We start from the raw sequence: 21,042 nt of genomic DNA, 5'->3' as shown, positions 1-21,042 counted from the left end.
GTTGAAATACAGACAGATAAACCAACAAAACAGAGAAACAGAAAATGAAAGAAACAGATTAGCAAAGACCACTATTACAACACATCACATGATTGGTTGTTTGGAGGACAGCTCTGATGACTTTGAACTTAACTTTGTGATAACATTATTTACTTGTTTGTTACAGGCAGAGATGCGCGATGTTCAGTAACGCGAGCTCGGGCGCGTGGGAGGATGGTCACACACAAACGCACGCGTCACACGCTCAGCTCGCGCCGCTGCTGGCGTTCTACGTGCTCGTCAGCCTGCTAGGAGTCATCGGTGCGTTCACAGTTGTAAATAGCAATAAGAAGTGCCCTCGGTCCTGGTTTTCTATACAAATACAGTACCGGAACCGGGAATTCCCGATTCTTGCCGTACAAACTCAGTACTGGGAGTATTATCTATATAGCATTGCGCGTGGGAGGGTAGTCAGAAGTCACAGACAAACGCACGCGTCACACGCGGCTCGCCCCGCTGCTGGCGTTCTACGTGTTCCTCAGCCTGCTAGGAGTAGGAGTCATCGGTGCGTTCACAGTTGTAATAGCAGGGCGAGTGTGCGAGCGTTTGGGTGTGACCACCCACATACAAACGCACGCGTCGCACACGCACCTTGTCTGTAGTCATTAGTGCGTTTACAGTTATAATAGCAGGGTGCGTGGGAGGGTGGTCACATAAAAACGCACGTGTCACATACAGGCAACTTGCCCTCCTGCTGCCGTTCTCTGTGTGCTCGTCAGCCAGTTAAGAGTGAACGGTGCGTTTTGTTTACACTAAGGTTGTAATAGTAGGGCGTGTGGGAGGATAGTCACACACAAACGCACGCTTGTTTTTACACGTATTATTACAGCAATATCATCGGTATATTATTTACAATTTACTATACCTACCGAATGACAGCTGTATCGACCTAATGCTTACAGTATCAGCGATGTTCTACGTTTAGGGTGCCTGTCTGAACGACGTCGGGGCCTCGCAAAAACACCACTGTTTATCACATAAGTAGGGAAGTCGCTTTATCAAATCAGTTTCTGTGACTTTATTGAGTCGAATAGAAATAGAGCTTTTAAATCGGTGTTGTTGTCTAACAACTGTTTCGAAGCCACATTAAAGCCGATTGAAAACTTTAACAGTCGATAGTTGTCTGCTCTCTGATAAATCGAAGCCACAATGAAATCAGGTTTCGTTTTCTACTTGGGGTTTATGTCAATCGAATTAAAAACAAAGTAGGACACCAGCTTACTTTTATACGAGTAGATAAAGTAACCGACGTGTTCCCTGATGGAGGAAGATCATCATTACTGGATATTTATACATTTCGAAAGTAGAAGACACCTTTGCAGTGATGAATAAGGAAATGTGTACTCCTACTAACCAGTCAAAATTCAAAATTCTAAAATTTATTCTGCAAGTAGGCCTCAAGGGCTCTTTTACAAGTCAGTACAACATTATAGTAACATCATATAGTGACATGAAAAATACATAACAACATTTATAAATACAACAGCCAATACCTGGGTAAACATTACATTATAATAATCTTAAAATAAATAATTACTACAATACAATAGAGATGTATAGTCTCTATGGTTAAAAATACATAAAATTTGGAGATGTAAAAGGTCCCCAATGTCAGAGTACTAATACTAATAAAAATTTGGAGGTGTAAAGTCTCTCCAAGTGTCAAAATAAAATTTATACTAAATAAATAAACCGCGTCTTTACTGTTAAATTAGCAGTCTCATAAACTAATGCTACAGAATACGTATAGTCTCCACGGTTAATACATTAAGTTTGGAGATGTATAAGGTCCCCACGGTCTGAGAAAGTAATAATACACAATAATAATGACATTAATAAGATTTAAAGGTGTAAAGGCTCTCCAAGTGTCCAAGAATAAAAAAAAAAGTGTATTAAAGTCAAAAGTGCTACTCTGTATGATTGAAATTCAGGTTACAAAGTAGCAGATATAATTGCAGAAAATTAGTCACACCGAACCGAACCCTACCTTTACTGGTCCAAACGAATTATTTGGTACTTAGGGTCTACAGTATGGGGTTCTTCAAAAAAGGAGTGTACAGGTTTTTAAAGGGTCGGCAACGCGCATGTAACACCTTTGGAGTTGCAGGCGTCCATAAGCTGTGGTGACTACTTACCATCAGGCGGTCCGTATGCTTGTATGCCACCGTCGTGGTATTAAAAAAAGTTACAGTGACGTTAATTTGAGAACACATACGAGTACAGTGCCTTCAGAACAAATTGACATTCTTGTACAGTCTTATCACTGTACATGTATTCTGGACTTTATTTAGTTGCACGTACATATGAGACGTGATTATAATCCGCATTGGAGTCGCAAGTTCGACACGTCTTGTCGGACAACACATGTGACAGCGGAAGCAGAAGAATCAGCAATATATTCATATAAAACTACCATACAGGCAAGACATAATATAGACGCATCTTAGATTCTTGAGAAAGCAGGTCAACCTATTAAAACTGTACTTTACTCACAATATACTTACTTATATCTTAACTGCAACTACTGTTTAACGTGCTGCTCACCAGAACACCTGAAACTCCTAGTGTAGCGACTAACGGGCTGCTACAATTATTTTATTATTTTTTGTATATTTAAAAAACGCAAAACATAACATGATTGCCTTGTTTTTCACTGAATTTAACTTAATGTTATAACTGCTGTGAAACAATTTAATTGATCTACATATATGTTTTTTTTTTCGGAGGCCGAGTCTAATAGAACAATTTTCATAGTTTAGAATTGATTTTGAAACGAACTTGATGACCTTCTTGGTGATTGGCGCGCACACACGACTTTCACTTCATACACCGAGCGATCTGCGTGAGTGATCTTTGTATCCAAATAATATCAAAACAAGTTAGGTAACGGAACAAGTTGGTAAATCTGAATCTGGCTCCTGTTTTCAGTCCAGCGCATCATTTTACTCTTATTACCTAAATAAGTAGTAATCTTTTAAAGAAATGTACAATTGAAATGTAAAGGTGATTGTTACATGCAGGTAATATAAGCTTGATGGCGGCACTGGCGTCCGGCGGCGCGGCGCGGCTGCGCACGCCGCAGCTGCTCAGCGCCTGCGCGGCGGACCTGCTCGTGTGCGCAGCCTCGGCGCCGCTCGCCGCCGCCCGCGCCGCTGAGCTACACTCGGAGACGTGCCACATAGGATACTACGTCGAGGTGACTCATCGCTAAGGGCCTCCGCTAGCTGACGCGGATTATCCGGAACGGACGCCCCGTCTAATAAGAAATTGTATGAACAGCGCTGACTGGCGCGGGCGCGTGCGACGGATTTGGCCTGGGAGCAGGACACGCAAGCGTGCGCACGCGGCTGGCGTCCGCGTTAGCTAGCGGAGGCCCTAACTTACTCGTAATATGCGCCGAGTCCGGGCCGCTCGCCAGCGCTGAGCTACACTCGGAGACGTGCTACGTCAAGTACACTCTCTCTTTATTATTTATAGCGCGGACATTGTTAACGTTATTAAACATTGTCAATATCACTTGTATGCGGATGATGTTCAGATGTACTACTCGGCCCGTCCTAGTGACTTTGCTGAGTCAATCAATAAAATTAATGAAGATCTCGAAAGTATTTCTGCTTGGGCTGAACAAAACAGTCTGTTACTAAACCCTACTAAATCAAAGTTTATGATTATGGGAAGTAAAACTCAAATTTCTCGAATCTTAGACGGTAGCCCTCAACTAAATATTAGAGGCTCATTGATAGAGCGAGTAGAAGAGGCTAGAAATCTTGGTATAATAATGGACAACCAGTTAAGGTTTGAAAAACACGTAGCAGAGTTAGCCAAATCTTGTTTTTTTAGACTGAAAATTTTGTATCAAGTAAGAAACCTTCTAAACGAAAAAGTTCGCTTGACCTTATGCGAATCGCTCATACTGTCAAAGTTGAACTACGGCGATGTGGTGTACGGGCCTCGTCTGCAACAGAAAACTCGTCGACTAATACAGCGAGTTCAAAATGCGTGTCATCGATATTGCTACACAATTCCTCCAAGGAGCCATATCACGCCGTTTTTGAACAAGTCTTCGACTTTGAATATGGTATCACGCAGACATTTACACCTTGCCTGTCTTCTCTTCGGTGTTATAAATTGCAAGTCACCCATGTATCTTCACTCGAAAATTAATATTTCTTCTTTTCACACTCGACACGGCACAAGATCTACTCGACGTTGCCTTTTAGAAGTACATCCTCATAGGACAATTGCCTTTACCGGTTGTTTCCGTTATCTTGCGACCAAATGCTGGAATGATATACCCCCGCCTTTAAGAGAGCTGAAATCCAAAAAAACATTTAAACATAGTTTTAAAAAGATTCTCCTCGATAAACAAACCGCTGGTATTCCATACGGCTTTTTGGTCGCAGATTTCAGAATCTAACATGGTGGAGATGGCAGGCAGACACACTGTTCACACCCTTGCCGACTTATTTATTATCACATACGACTTATATATTATAAACATGTAACACACACATACCCTCATTTTATACATCTGCTGTGACCTGGGTTCCGGCAGAAAACCAGTGCTTTACTCGAAAGAGTGAAGAGTATCACTGAGCCGTGACCCTTTTGTCCTGCTGCAACGCACACAGTATGTAGGTAGGTACTTTTATTTTATTTTATTGTTTATTAATTATGCCTATTTTGTTGTCTCAATTTTCTTTTGTGCTATTTTTATTTTGTTCCTGTAATAATTTGTGTTCTTTATGATGATTTAAACTTTATATTGTGTGTTTTTGCAGCTGCCAAATAAATGATTTATCTATCTATCTATCTACACCGTCGAGGTGAACTTAGAATAGCGTTGACTTTCTTACAGCCTTAAATATTGATTTCAGGCCGTGTCCATAATTTGTGATGCTCGCACAAAAAGGTATTAATTATTAAAGATCGAGAATTTCCCAAAAATCCGATCTTATTTATTAATAATAATACGCGCCCGACAAATTACATTAGCAATTTGATATTTGATCCCACGGCTGCAACGATAAGTAAACAGAAAACTGGAGCGCCATTCCAACTTCGCCATTCAAAACATTGATTTGACAGTACTCGCAGATAAGGATGTCATACGAAATATTTAAAACCAATACACGTATGTTGGTTTTTCGAGGATAATTCTCTATCATGTGGTATTTTTACTATACGGTTATTATTTATTAATTTAAAAAAAGGTATCATTAACATAATCTCATAGAAATTTCAAACACACGTAAAGTTGGTTAAATTGTAAACTGAATTCGGAAATGTTATCTCTTAATTAAAAAAAGTACTGGGTACAGATAGAGGTCTGATTACATTTTTCCTGTAAGATTTATAATAATGTTAATATTATGTAAATATCCTATAATTTTAACTTTGGTGAACTTTGGAGATAAAGGGCGGCAGGTATGGTATTTTTTCACATTTTCGTTCATAAATCTTTTTTTTTTACTATTAAAATAAAAATGTTTTGGAATATACAATTTTAACTCGTTCAAATGGTACCCTCATACCCCACTTGACCTAGTCACTAGACTTGGAATTTTTGCCCCCTCTTCATATTGGGCATTTTCCATAGTTAATAAAAAAAATACTTGTTGTAAAAAAAGTACTTGTACTATGTTCATAACTATTCCTCAAATCCATAGCTTAAGTGGTTCTCAAGATATTTCGCGATGTGACAGACAGACAAACGGGCGAACAGAGTCGCACCATAAGGGTTCCTTTTGTACCTTTTTAATTCGGAACCTCGGAAGGCGCCTATAAGATAAACAGCTGCAGGAGAGTGCCATTGGCGTTAAGTCCATCTTGTTTGCGTTATTTATCGTTTTTTAGTAATGATAATGATTTATTCAATACATAAATAAATACAAAGTAACACATATATCTTACGCTTTAGTTCCTTCCGACACCCGTATCGGATCGGACAATGTGAAAACGCTCTTAATCGCATCCATATTTAAAAGCAGTAGCAGGTGAAATGTGCTGAGAGTACCATCAGAGCAATAAATATTTATTTATTTATTTATTTAATCTTTATTGCACAATACATGAAGGTACAAATGGCGGAAATGCCTTAAAGCATTCTCTACCAGTCAACCAATAAATATCCAACCAAAATGCCATTTTTATAATTGGAATGCCGTTCTTGCGTGGGTGTGTTAGGAAGGCTTGCGTGGGTGCAACTCGATAGTTCCCCGTGTGTAAACAAGTCTGAATTAAGAGCTAACCTTTGCCAGGATACACTCCTTCAGAGGTGACCGCAGTGAATTGTAAAGCCTAATTCGGTTACACTTTACTGATTTATTTTGAACTTCTTTACTTTACTCTGCAAACTCTATAATTCACAAAACGGCGTTAAAAAAAACTATAGAAATTATATCTAACACTATACACTTTTTCTCGCGATTTTGGGGTTGGTTCCATAGTAAAAGTTGTTCAACATAACACACACAATCACTTCGCAGAATGACCGTTAAAATGTTAAGACAATTTGGAAAAACTACTTTGGTCATAAACCGAAGGTACTGTTAGATTTTTTATTGTTAGTGAGGTCTCGTGGACTAACAGTTAAACTGAGGGATTTTATTGGGTGCGTGAGCATGCAAATGTCCCACTGAAACTGATGAGTTGCCTCTGTATATAAAGATGACATTGTTTGTTTACAGTCGTTTCCTGTGGCAGCTAGTACCCTGTCCCTGGTGGCGATGGCGGCGGAGCGCTGTGGTGCAGTGCGGCGAGGTCGCGGGGCTTCCACGCGCTCGCGGCCCTATCTGGCAGTGTCTGCTGTGTGGCTCAGCGCACTGCTGCTTAGTAAGTCCATTGGTGGCCGATCCGTGGTGGCGATGGCAACGGGTAGGTGCGCAGGAGGGTGACCTTAATGGGCTCGCGGGCCTATCTAGCAGTGTCCGTCTTGTGGTGCAGAGCACTGCTGTTCAATAAGTCTACTGTCTTTGTCCCTGGCGGCGACGGCGGCGGAGTGGTGCACGGGAGGAGGACGTCAGGCGCTCACTTATATTGCAGTAACGACCGTGTAGCTTAGTGCACTGCAGCTTACTAAGTCTACGGTCTTTATCGCTCGTGGTGATGGAGGCGGAGCGGTGCGGCGGGGGAGGGGGGCTCCACGCCGCGGCCCTATCTAGCGGTGTCTGCTGTGTGGCTCAGCGCAATGCTGCTTAGTTTACTGTCTTATCCCTGGTGGTGATGGAGGTGGAGCTACTTCCAAGAATTGACGCAATCACTGGCGTAGGCAATTGGTAGTCTCTATGCCTGCTTGATCTTCTGACCGAGAGGAGAAATTAGACCTAGTTGGAATTAGTCAGATTTCCCCTCACCGAAAACCTCATGATCTTGTCAAAAAATTGTTATTTCGTACATAATTCAAGAAATTTATTGGTGCCTAGATTTGCACCCAGGAGAGCTCCTTAGGCCTGGTGGCGCTCCATATGATAAATAGTAATATACATTAAGTCATAAGTACATTACAATATTATATTTATCTGGTGTGCGTTAACTCAATGAAGTCATTGTATTCTCAGAAAATATTCTCAATAAATGCCGAAGATATGCAGGAAGCGGTGGGGGATGCTTGGTCTACGTAAATTGTACTGCCAAAGTCATATCGTCTTTCTTCTTCTTATTTCTTAGCGCCATTTGCACCATCCCACTAACCCGGGGTTAACCGGTTAAACCTTTAACTCAGTGTCAAATTGCACTGGTAACCATGGTAACTCCAGGTTTAACCGGTTCACCCCGGGTTAGTGGGATGGTGCAAGTTGCCCTTAAAGAGCTTGAATAAAATGTTCAAACTAAATATTTGGCAAATAAAAACAGAAGGGATTATGTCTATTGACCTGTAAAATTGGATTTCACCTTTGCTATTTGTATCAGCCCTCCATTCATAAATTCATTTCCAAACTATAACCGAAATACGAACTCACTCCTACATAACGCCTGAACTAATTTTCTGAAATGGATCTGGGGGACGGCATTGCAAGACGAGCAAAGCGATGCGCAAGGGCACTACCTACCTTTTCTCAAAGCTCTTCGTCGTTTTTTTTTTACCCTCATAACTTGGGCTTGGATTATTGACTGAGCATAAAAAGTTTCAATTTAATAGCTCTTATACTTTCAATTTTATTCATATCTAAAAAACCCCGATTTCGTCACTGACTCACTCACTCACTGATGATCGAAACCCTTAGGATACTTCCTGAAGTCCTAGTAAGCTGAAATTTGATATGTATGATAGTAGTAGTACACCAACAATAGAAAAATTCTAAAACTTGAATATTTTATCCCCTAAGGGGGTGAAAAGGGGGGGTGGAATTTTGTATGGGGAATCAATAACCGCTGCACCGATTTAGTTGAAATATGGTATGTAGATAGTTTTTGTTATGGGGAAGGGTAAAGAATAGTTTTCAACCCCAAAATCATCCCGCAAGGGTAAAAAGGGGGTGGAAAAGAGCATTGGAGAAAAATGGGTTGAAGTCTATATGGGGAATCAGTAAAAAACAGATTGTATAAAAGATGCCCCCAGATGCGTATATCAAGATTTTATTAATCACCTGAGGGTGTTTAAAATATCTTGAAATACGCATCTTCACCCTTCACCTTTTATATGAGGGGATGGAAGACTGTCATAAGCAAGTTGAGCAACTTAAAAAAAGAAGTGAAATCCCACCAAAAACATTTTCATGTAAAATGTTGCCAAGACGAACAATAAGGCTCGCACTGTCAAAAAGTTATCAGATCTCTTGTAGAGCCAAGCTTCTAACTTTACAAGCCCTAACTTCACAAACTCTACATATTACTCAAAATATGTGACTTGGCCGTTTCGTTACTACAAGAATTATTGTATAATAAAATATCACAGGCCTTTGCGTCTATTGCAGACGATTTAAGCATTGCTGTTTAGACAGCGGGTTTGGTGACTGTGGAGGCCGATGCGTGAGCGGCACGACCTCCCACATTTTTGGCAGAAAAAGCTCATGCCACCTGAGGTTCCAGTCCCGATTTGCTTTCTGCGACACCTTCTGCTATCTAACGTAGTAAACCAGGCTTGGTCGCATAGCTTTCTCCCCTCCACAACACTCTTGCGCCATCCATCACGGTCTTCAGCTAAAGTTTCCCAGGCATGGTGGTCGATTTCAAATGCCGACATGTCTCGCTTAACACAGTCTTTAAAGCGCAGCATCGGTCTTCCAACGTTCCTTTTAGCATACGCAACTGCACCAAGCAAGACACGTCGAGGTATTCTAAAGGATTCCATCCGGTGCACATGCCCCAGCCACCGCAAGCGTCTCTGTTTGAGAAGAGCGGCAAGACTGGGCAGCTGCGCTTTTTCAAGAACCCTCTGATTTGTCACTTTGTCCTGCCAAGTTATGCCTAAAATGTTGCGTAGGCAGCGCATGTGAAAAGTGTTGAGCCGTCGCTCCTGTTTTGCATACGTCGTCCAGGTTTCTGCTCCGTACAAGAGTATACTTAGAACGCAAGTCTGGTATACTATCATCTTGGTTCTAACAGTGAGGTGTTTGTTACACCATACCCTTGAACGTAGCCTCCCGAACATGGTCGCTGCTTTGCCAATACGAATATCGATCTCTGCATCAAGCGAGAGATTGTTTGCCACAGTCGACCCAAGGTAGCAAAACTTATTGACGACTTCCAGAGCGGTGCCATCCACCAGTATTCTGGGTGTTTCCGCACTGCCCTGCACTAATACGACTCATGGACAGGTTTTCCCGGGCATGCACTTTGTTCTCCATGTCCATCAATGCCAAAAAGACAGTCGTATAATAAAATATAATGAATAGTGAATAAATTTTTTACATGAAAATGTGTTTGGTGGGGTATCAATTATTAAAAACCCCGTTAAAGGTACACCGTACGAGGTATGAGCCGAGTTAATACAACACATTATACATCCAAAGGGATATAAGCGCCTGAGCGAAGAGGTGATTTGAGCCTTTCTTCCGTAGTTACCAAGCCCGACCGCCGCGGGGCGCGGATTGCCCTCGCCGGCCTCGGCCCCGGCGCGGCGACCTGTTGAGTTGCCCAACTTTACACCCATTAACAACTTTTAAATGAGACTCCCTAACTTTTATTTTGTCCTGGGGAATAATTTCGGACAATTCTTTATAAATAGACATAGTTCCGGACTCTCGCCGAATCGGATTAAGCAAAAAGTTTTGACAGCGAAGTATTTTTGCAAAATAATGGTCTTTTGGAAAAATTATTTATGTTAAAGAACTTTTTCATAACCACACCTATTTACAGACATGATTGTATTCCGGTGTCAGTAAAGTTTTCGTAGTGAACTAAAAACATTGTGTCATGTCATGTGCCTTTGTTAATGTGTAGTTTTGCATATTAGGTATCATTATTTTCCAATTTTTTCATCCACTTTTTTACGCTAAACGCGAAATGTGTATCAGAGTACGCGTCAAGTCTATTCTCTAAAAAGTAGCCAAGTGGAAGTCGGACTCGCCCATGAAGGGTTCCGTACCATTTATGACGTATTAAAAAAAAAACTAACCAATTTTCGGTGGAAGTTTGCATGGTAATGTGTATCGTATATTTTTTAGAAGTACTGACTGATTTTAGAAGTTACAGGGGGGAGGGGGACACATTTTTCCACTTTGGAAGTGTCTCTCGCGCAAACTATTCAGTTTAGAAATTATATTAGAAACCTCAATATCATTTTTGAAGACCTATCCAGATACTCCACACGTATGGGTTTGATGAAAAAAGATTTTTTGGGTTTCAGTTCTAAGTATGGGGAACCCCCAAAATTTATTGTTTTTTTTTCTATTTTTGTGTAAAAATCTTAATGCGGTTCATAGAATACATCTACTTACCAAGTTTGAACAGCTCTTATAGTTTCGGAAAAAAGTGGCTGTGACATAAACGGACAGACAGACGGACATGACGAATCTATAAGGGTTCCGTTTTTTGCCATTTGACTACGGAACCCTAAAAAACTAAACAAAAAGAGATGCCTCTTTATGAAGAACAATTAGACTGTGACAGATACTTCTAAGTGGGATCTGTAGAGATATATCTATTTAAGGGAAACTATTTCAGGGTGACAGATACTTTTGGGGCGTTGTTTCATTCGTTACCATTCATGCTGACTGTACGATACGTAATGTTAATACAATATGTTATCTATCGCCAGGTGTAGCGGCGGTAACAGCGAGCTGCGTGTCATGGCGGCCGCTGGCCGCAGCGCACGCGCTCGTCACCTACTGCTTCCCCGTGCTGGCCGTGGCGCGCTGCCACTGGGCCGTGCGCGTCAAGCTCACGGCTCTGTCCCTAACCGCCCGCGCCGCGCACGGCGAGCTGCCCCTGCCCGTTCCGCTCATGCGTCGCCCCACGCACGTCATCATCGTCGCCGGCGTCGGCCCGCGCGAGCGCCGCGACGCCGTGGACGTCGGCGACGTGCGCTCCAAGAAACTCCAGCCGAGTCTGCTGGGTCCCCAACCGTTAACTTCGACATTACACGCTCGCCGGCGGCTCGGTAACGTCCTCGTCGCTATAGCGGCGATTTTCGCGGCATGCTGGTGTCCACATGCGGCTATAGTCATTTGCGGAGCGTTCGGGCTTCAAGCGCCACTGCTTCTGCAGCAGTACGCGCTGCTTTTTGGGCATGCGCATTCGGCTCTTAACGCGGCAGCTTATTGGGTGTTGAATAGACATGCGTTGACGTCGGCGTGCGCGGCGTGGCGGCTGCCGCAGCTGCGGGTGCGGGAGGAGCGGCCCTCGTCCACGAATGAGGCGGCACTGGGCGCCTTCCACCCCCGCCTCGCGCGCCCAGCGCCGTCGCCGCGCCCGCCGCCGTCCAGCTACCTGTACTAGGTCCGTGCCGTCGCGACTAGACTTTGTTAATGGATAGATAAGTGTCTATGAGTGGTTAATGTGTGTTGTTCTAACGCTGCTGCGCTTACGCCGAGGCAAGATCCTTAATATTACCTACGTATCAAATAAAGTTTGTCGCAAACCACCAAAAACTAGTCAAATACGATTAAAAGAGTTAATAATTCGCCCTTCCTGTCCGCGTGTCCGTTGTTTTTTCGGGACTGAAACAAAAAGTTAAATAAATCTATTTCGAAAATGTACTCAAAACTAAGGCAAAAAGGAAAGCTCTCATGCATATCATATTTGCGCCTCAAACCTCAAATTTTAAAGCTCCAAAACTCCATGATGAAACTCCTGAGATGAATGTTTCAATGCATTTATTTGAAGATGATTGAAGTAACCTCAGCTCAGTCCGAGCCCGCAGAACTTTGAGCGTAATCCTCCACTTAAAAGATTTCCTGCCGAGCCAAATGTATAAGTTAGTTTGCCGAGAGCTAAATAGTAGAAAAGTCCGTAAAACGACTATGCAATTTTCTACACAACTTGAAGTTGGATAGCATGAATTCAACCTCGGAAGCAAATTAAATCTGTTGGAGGATAGTCTGTTTCTTACTCGGCTGACTGGACACTTAAATTTTAAAAGTTTATAGACCCATGAAGGATTTATAAGTTGTTATTCGTAAATTTATAGCCGACTTAAAAAAAGTTATTTTTTTTTTCGTCTGTTACCTCAGAACTCCGTCATTCCTCAACCGTTGTGGAAGTTATTTTTTAGTTTAAAATTACATAGCTCCAGATTGAACCCTTTTTTGCCAAAATCTAATTGAGATGATCGGATCCATGAGAAATTGAAGGAAACCCTCAAATCTTATTATAGTGACATTTGTATTTTAACCAACAAACTATTGTATTCAATTCAAATTTGTATTCAAAAATTACCAAGTACTTAAGTGGAATTACTGATGAAGACCAGAACGGAACTCTTCAACCACGCGTATTTCACGTTTAGCGATTTGTCTTCTTTTTAAGTTTGGTGATCAAGTAAGGTTTTTAACGAACATTTTGTCAATGAAATTGAGGGAATTCCTTAAATCGTACCCGAAGCGCTAAACTTTTAAGTGTCACGGGGGTTTGGCTATTAGATAGGAACAAGTCCTGCAGAATGCTGCGTCACTCATTACAAAAACTCAAAACTAAAAAGGAAATATAATATTTAGATACAATTTATAGAATTATGTAAAGACATGTTGCCTCGGCGTAAGCGAGCCCTCAGTTGTATGCGCGCGGCCCTATCCCACAGGAGTAAACAAAGGGAACAGAGTCACACTCGTCTCTTTACTCCCGTGCCTATCTTCTAAGTTCTGTCGATCTGTGATTCCTGTCTCTCAGTGCCTCGTTAGTCCCTCGCGGGAAAAAGTCCAGGCGACGGGGTCTGTCCCGACAATAACTGCCGTTTAAATCGAATAGTTTGTTGTTAGCATGTTTACAATTATTTTGGTGTCATATTGAACACCAGGGCACAGAATATATTCATATAGTCGGTCAAACAAGTTTGTCAGTTGAAAAAGGCGCGAATTATACATTTTCTAGGGGACGCTTACCTCGCCAACATGTTTTAAATTTGCCGCTTTTTTCCTACTGACGAAAATAGGTTGACAGACCATGCCTCTTGTCCTAAAGGCCTAAACGTTGAGTTGACATCATACTGTTATGTGTCCGAACTAAAAAGTGTAGAGTCCGTCTAAGCTAACTTTGCACCGGCTAGAACATAATTAAGTGTGTGATTGTCATTGTACATGTCATATTTTCTTAGAATTTTGACATTAATTAATACTGATATTACCTCACTTTTTGTAAATGCAGAATTAACCTGGCCCGACTCTACCGGAAGTTGAATTAGCGCTTTAAGTTGATACGGCACCAGAAATTATGTAAATGTCAAAAATTATTGCATGAATTTTGTTTTTAGATATCTTGTAACCTGTTATACTTATACCTATTTACTTACAAATGTAGACATTTTTTGCATCTATAACCAAGCTTATCATTATGATAATTATCACGCAATAATGTCGAGATAAATTGTTCGTCTCATTCTCTTACCATCCAACGGTACCAGAGATTTGGTTTACCTCTTTATTATTGCGCAGTAAACACGATCATTAAGTATGCAAATGGCTGATACAATCGAAGCTTATCTCTACGACAGGTAAATCCCAAGAGTTAGAAAGAGACGGGACTATTATTGTCGGGGTGGTACATACATGAACCTCGTCGCCTGGGTTAAGATTTCTTCGTTATAAACGTGGTTGTTTGAATTTTATGGAGAATAATATCCGTGAAGCAATAAAGTGTATGAAACACTCACTCTCGTTTTATTCTACATGCTGTTCCCACAAAACGATGTAACATATCGAAGCAAAAATGGTCATAAATATGTATAAACCTTTCCACTTTATGTAATTGCAATAAGGTGGAAGTTGGTATACAAATGTATGTTTGATTTTGTAGGAAGATCCTGTTGTTTATGTCTTTTTAAAAGGCGGAATGATGAGTCATTATCCGTCATCATATCTTCACAAAGAGGTGATTTACCGACCGTTATGACCGTAGAAAATGGTTGAAGCTGAAAGGACAAGGCGTGTGTAAACAAATGAAAGACATGTATGCAAACATCGCAAATGAGCAAACAACTATCATAATCCGAGAGTTGTAAACATCTTAGACAAAATATATATGAAATCTATAAGACAATGCAATTCCAAATATTGGCCTCATAACATAAGCATACACCGCACTCGAGGAGGCATTTTCGGGCACGTCAGTTAGTAACATTTGCAAATATTTTTTTTTTTTGCATTTGTTCCTAATGACCAGGGGTCGGACAAAAAGTGCGGATGACGTCAAACCACTTATAGGATGATTTCAAATGGTATTTTTGATTTTCATAAACAATTATCACTTATCATTTATCAACCTCTTTATTAAACGATATCGCCACTTGAAATGAGTAAGTACGTTTTTGACTGACACATTGTCAATCAGATGAACAATAAATTGACTTCGTTATTGTTTAGCTATTGTATCTTCACGATTATATTTAGCTAAAATTTATATTTACTAATGTATAAGAAAACGCTCTAAAAAGTCATCTTTACTCGAATATTGTGGCAATCCCACAGACTTGTTCTAACTAATTTCAAATAATTATACCTTATGGTAACAAGTTTCGTGAAATTTATTTTATTCACTACATCACCCTACCACCTGTATTATTAATTCCATGGATTTATTTACAATTATTTTGTTACTTCATTAATACTACTTTGTTACTACATGTCACACGGAAGTTTAAATACAAACTCAAACATCATCCTGTGTGCAAGATTACGTCATTTTTACGTCATCCGCACTTTTTGTCCGACCCCTGCTAATGACGTAGGATTTTCATTTGATAAATCTTCTCGTCAAATTATGATCTCTATGACAGTAAATTATATACCTAAAATGTATGTATTTTTTAGAAGTTTAGCACATTAATTTACTTGGCATGTAACTTTTAGGATATAAAAATATGGTAAATATATTTTATGTTTCCAATTTTTTTATTCATCATCATCATTCGTTTACCCTTATCCCATTCAATTGGGGTCGGCGCAGCATGTCTTTTTCTTCCATATCTTTCTGTCCCCGTCATCTCATCGTTCACTCGCGTTCGTTTCATGTCATCTCTCACATTCATTTGTAATACCTTTCTTGTCACATGACTTTCATCCCCCCGCATCACATGAATAGAAAGAATAGAATAGAAATACATTAATTGTAAAAACCTTCTACATGCAGCGCCACTTCTGTTACAAAAAATAACTTACTCACTAAACACTTACTCGTAAAACTAAAAAATAAATAGGACATCAGCAAAACAAAATGAGTAACTCTGAAATAAATATATATTGGCGCTGCTATAGTGGCTACAAAGGGACACCACTCAGCATATGCTTTGGTAATAAATACCACAGCGCTGGTCTTCTGTGGAGCCCCGGGCCGGAGGGTAGCTTTAACTAATTACCTAACGGTAGTCATGAACATGTACAATATTGCATTGCTTAAGAAACAGATATAGACGAAAACAGTTGAAAATATGAAAATACTATAAAAATAGAAATAGAAAAGCATGTCCATGCCACGCTAGGCGATTCGCTCTTACTTTTTTTATTATCGGTGCAACTTTCAGGTTTCCTCTTATATACTCATTCCTTATACTAACCATTCTTGTCACACAACACATCCATCTTAACATTCTCATTTCCGCTACATGCAATCTCTTTTCATCCGTCACTTTTAGGGCCCAACACTCTGATCCATACATGTCGCTGGTCTTATGATGGTTTTATAAATCGCCATTTCATCCATCCTGTGCTAATCCGGTTTTTCACGTCACGGTCAATATCGCCATCGCACTGCACGAGCGAACCGAGGTACTTGAAGTCGGAGAAGACCGGCAATGTAACGCCATCGAGGACCGCCGACACGAACATATGTTCAGTTTTAGATCTGCTGATCTTCAGGCCAACATTCTTCAGTTTCCGCCGCCATTCCTCAAGTCTGCTCTATACCTCGAGTCCGTCTTCACCCACAAACACAATGTCATCAGTGAAAAGCATACACCAGGGTGCCTCCTCCTGTATACCGGGCACGTCAAATGCCTCCTCGAGTGCGGTGTATGCTCATAAGTCATAAGCATATCCTTGTCTCTTTATAAGCAATTATAACAAGTATGTGAGATGTGTATGATTCATGGTATGATATACAATAAAAATACAGACAACAATTCATCGCTTAAAATTGTGTAAAATGGCTATGGCTATAATACTACCACGCCACTAGTGTGATGGTGTTTGGTAGTAGGTAAGGTAAGAAATGAGTTCTCCAAACTCTAAATTTCAAATACTTCAATCCACGCACAAACGGGGACAACGCCCTCGCCGTATTGGGACCGTGCTAAGTGCATGGTGGGAGTAAGTAAAGCGATCCCTGCGCATAAGGATCCGCCAAAGAAAACGTCACCTATTAGTAGTACTAAAACCAACTCACCTGTAAAATGTAATCAATTTAATTCATTATTCAAAAATAACTCAAATAAAAACAGATTAGTTATAGCCAGCAACATCAAAAACAGTTACATAACGAACATTTGGAGGAATGCACCCTTAGATAATTACAGCTATTGTCATTTTGTAACGCCTGGTGCAGGAATCAGGCAAATACTGCGGCAAACTGAATTTCATGTAAAGAACTTAACTTTGTCAGATTATTATGTCCTTATAGTAGGTGAAGAGAACTTTTATGAAACTGAAAATTACGATGACCTAGTAACATGTATTGCTGATACTCTATATCAGATCAAAAATACAAATATAATTGTTGTATATCCTACTTATATTTGTGGTAAACCATTGTATAATTTTAGGATTGAGTTATTCAACAACTTATTACATAAGAATATAAAATTTCATGAAAATCACTTCTCATTCGATTCAAACCTGGATCTCACTTTTGAAATGTTTTCGAAAACGACAGGACGTATTAACAATTTGGGGATGAAAAATATTATAGGTCACATTAATAGGTTTATTTCTTATAACAATTATGTCAATCGCGATCGGAATATAATAAGGGGAAACTATAAAAAAGTACAAAAAAAAATATGTGATTATTTTCCACGACATCCTAATCGTAATATATTAAGGGGAAACTATGAAAAAGTACAAAAAAAGATATCAGATTACTTCCCTCGACTCAAACAAGCCATTAATATAAGTTTGCATTCGCAAAGTGATGAGGAAAGAAACTTGTTTTTTCGTGAGCAGGAATGAACATAGTAACCATTCTAACCGCCTAACACCATGTTCAAACAATATCCAACTCAGAGACAGGGAATTCTGTGTTTTCCATCAAAATATAGCGGGAGTTTTGGGAAAGCTAGATCAACTCACCATTGCTCTGAGTCAATTGGAGAAGCAGACCGCATGTCCTGACGTTCTATGTCTTACCGAACACTTTGTGCCATTTGGCCTAGAAAAAAATATTCAAGTAGAGGACTATGTATTGGGGGATATTTTTGTCAGAAAGAAAGATAAGCACAGTGATTTGTTACGGAAAAAGAATGAAAAAAGGGGAGGCTCATGTATTTTAGTTAGGAGACGCATAGAGTTCCAAGTTATCAACGACATTAAATCGTTCGGTACAGAAAAGATCTTTGAATGTTGCGGTATATTTTTACCAATCGAAAAAGTGTATCTGATCTGCCTATATCGCACTCCCAATAGTGATATAAACTCATTTTTTGAAAAGCTAGAGAAACTATTGATAAAAATATGTTACAAGAAGCATAAAATTATAATATGTGGTGACTTTAATATAGACATCCTGGACAAAAACAATAAAAATCCAAACATAAAGAATTGGTTTAAGAGTCTGTTAGGGACGTTTCACTTATACCCGCGGATACTTGAACCCACTAGAATAACACATAGAACACAAAGTAGTATTGATAATATATTATGTAATTTCAAAAATGGAACGGCAAAAATTCATCATTTAGCCCTCTCAGACCATACTGCTCAAACAATTACACTAAAATTAAGACAAAAATTTCAGCCAAAATACTGGTTTGTATATAAAAGAGACCATAGTGTAGAAAATGTTTCCAAATTCATAAATTGTTTAACAGCTTTATCCTTCTCAGAGGTACTCAGTTCAGAGGATGTAAACAGCGCATATAATAATTTTATTAATGAATTTAAATTATTTTATGATTTATGTTTTCCCAAAATAAAAATAAAAATTAAATCAAAGAATAAAAATAAATTTATAACAAAAGGGATCAAGATATCAAGCAAAGTCAAAAGATGTTTATACATGGATTATCAATATAAAGGTTTAAAATGTGTAAAAGAATTATATTTAAAATATGCTTGCATGTTAAAGAAATGTGTAAAAATTTCATTAAAGCAAGCTAATCATAAGTTAATAGAAAGTGCGAGGAATAAATGTAAGGCTTCTTGGAAAATAATTAAACAATACACGGGACACAATGAAATGCCAAGTATGATAGAACAGATAGTCCACAATGGGGAATTAGTAGATAAACCAGAACATATTGCTACACACTTTAATAACTTCTTCATTGACTCACTTCCTAATGCCATAATGGATGGCAAAAACCGGTGTAAAAACATAGATCATAACGTAACTAGCATATATCTCTATCCTGTTACTCCTCAAGAAGTTTTCAGAGCAATAAAATTACTTAACAATACTACAGCGGTAGGTTGTGACGATATAAGTACAGAAGCAATAGAAGATACTGCATTTTTAATATCTACCCCATTGGCGCATATAGTAAACCTGTCCTTTCAAACTGGTATGTTCCCGGAAAGACTAAAAAAGTCAATTATCAAACCACTTTTCAAACAAGGGGAAAAAACTAGGCTAGGCAATTATAGGCCGATAACATTGATCCCAATATTCTCTAAAGTGATTGAGCGACTTATGTATAACAGAATAATCAAATACTCTGACAAATACCACCTACTAAGAAACGAACAATGTGGTTTTCGAAGAAATAGGTCTACAAATCTTGCTGTATTTCAACTGCTGAAAACTATTCATGAATGCATAGACAAACGAATACATGTATCCTCGATCTTCACCGATATGTCTAAAGCTTTCGACTGCGTTAACCATTCCATATTGCTTGATAAACTCGACCATTACGGTATTCGAGGGCAGGCTCTCGAGTGGATAAAAAGTTATCTCTCAAATAGGTTCCAATGTACTGAGATTAATTACTACTGTTCCAAAAGCAATACCATTGAAACTAGAAGATCTGCATACAGACCTAATCCAAGAGGCGTGCCTCAAGGCAGTATTCTTGGCCCGCTCTTGTTCCTATTTTATATAAATGATCTCCCACAGCACACGAACAATCAAGTAGTACTCTTTGCAGATGACAGTAGTGCTTTAATAAGATGTTCAAGCACAACAAAGGAATATGAACTTGAAATTAATAAGACTCTAAATGATATCATTACTTGGATGGTTGACAATGAATTAAGCATAAATTTGTCTAAAACTCACTTTGTTCAATTTCATAGAAGCCGTAGGCCAGGTTTGGCAATTAACATATCGCATAAATCAGACGCAATTACAGAGTCAGAGACAACTAAATTTCTTGGACTCATACTTGACAGTAATTGTAATTGGCAATGTCATATAACCGAACTATGCTCCAAACTTTCAAAGTTTGTCTTTCCAATACGTAGGCTGATACATAATGCATCGGAAAAAGCGGGACTAATGTCATATTTTGGTTACGTTCAGTCTAGCATCACGTACGGTATAATTTTTTGGGGAAACTCGACCGACTGGCTAAAGGTTTTTAAGATGCAGAAACGATGTGTAAGAGCGCTCTGTGGGGCATCTCAAAGAGACTCCTGTAAACCTCTTTTTCTTAAATATAAGATTTTACCACTACCTTGTTTATATATCAAGGAAGTTGCTATGTTTGTAAAAAATAACCTTAATTTATATCAAAGGAACGATAGATTCCACCGTAACTTGAGAAACGAGTACAGACTCGTAAATACGCATCAAACTAAATCGACATTTTACAAAAATAGCATTTTCTCCATGGCAATCAAGATTTATAACAATATTCCGGATGTATTTAAGAACCTTGACAGAACTAGATTTAAAAAGGCACTTAATGAATGGCTATTAAGCAAAATGTTTTATTCTCCACTTGACTTTATAAATAACAATGGCAAATTATAAAATATTAATGTAATAATAATAATGATTAACTTGACATATACAGATGTAGCGTAATGGCATAAAGTTGGGGACCTTATTGTATAAAATACTGCGTTATAGGTTGTATGTAAATAATGTAAATAACTTGACTGCATGTTGTGCATGACATTCAATATTGTACACCATAAATGTGGTAGACTACGGACAAGGACATATTACCAATAACATCTTTTATATTTTTACCTGTGGTCTGACAATAAATAATTTCTATTTCTATTTCTATAAGGTGGTAAAGATTTGAACTAA

At 39.3% G+C, this 21,042-nt stretch overlaps 1 protein-coding gene across 1 annotated transcript in view; it reads left to right on the top strand.

Annotated features, from left to right (window-relative positions):
* Nucleotides 1-12,623, top strand: part of LOC133518607 (galanin receptor type 3) — a 135,818-nt gene extending 123,195 nt beyond the window's left edge. The window contains exons 2-5 of the mRNA XM_061852269.1: nt 167-300; nt 3,060-3,235; nt 6,729-6,873; nt 11,240-12,623. Coding sequence (XP_061708253.1) covers nt 180-300; nt 3,060-3,235; nt 6,729-6,873; nt 11,240-11,919 — 1,122 coding nt within the window. The 5' untranslated portion in view covers nt 167-179 and the 3' untranslated portion in view covers nt 11,920-12,623. The remainder of the gene's footprint in view (nt 1-166; nt 301-3,059; nt 3,236-6,728; nt 6,874-11,239) is intronic.
* Nucleotides 12,624-21,042: the final 8,419 nt, after the last annotated feature.

The sequence above is a fragment of the Cydia pomonella genome, chromosome 6 (genome assembly GCF_033807575.1).
Source record: "Cydia pomonella isolate Wapato2018A chromosome 6, ilCydPomo1, whole genome shotgun sequence".
Lineage (NCBI taxonomy): Eukaryota > Metazoa > Arthropoda > Insecta > Lepidoptera > Tortricidae > Cydia > Cydia pomonella.
Note: the sequence above shows the minus strand (reverse complement) of the source record. Positions and strands in the feature narration are given on the sequence as shown.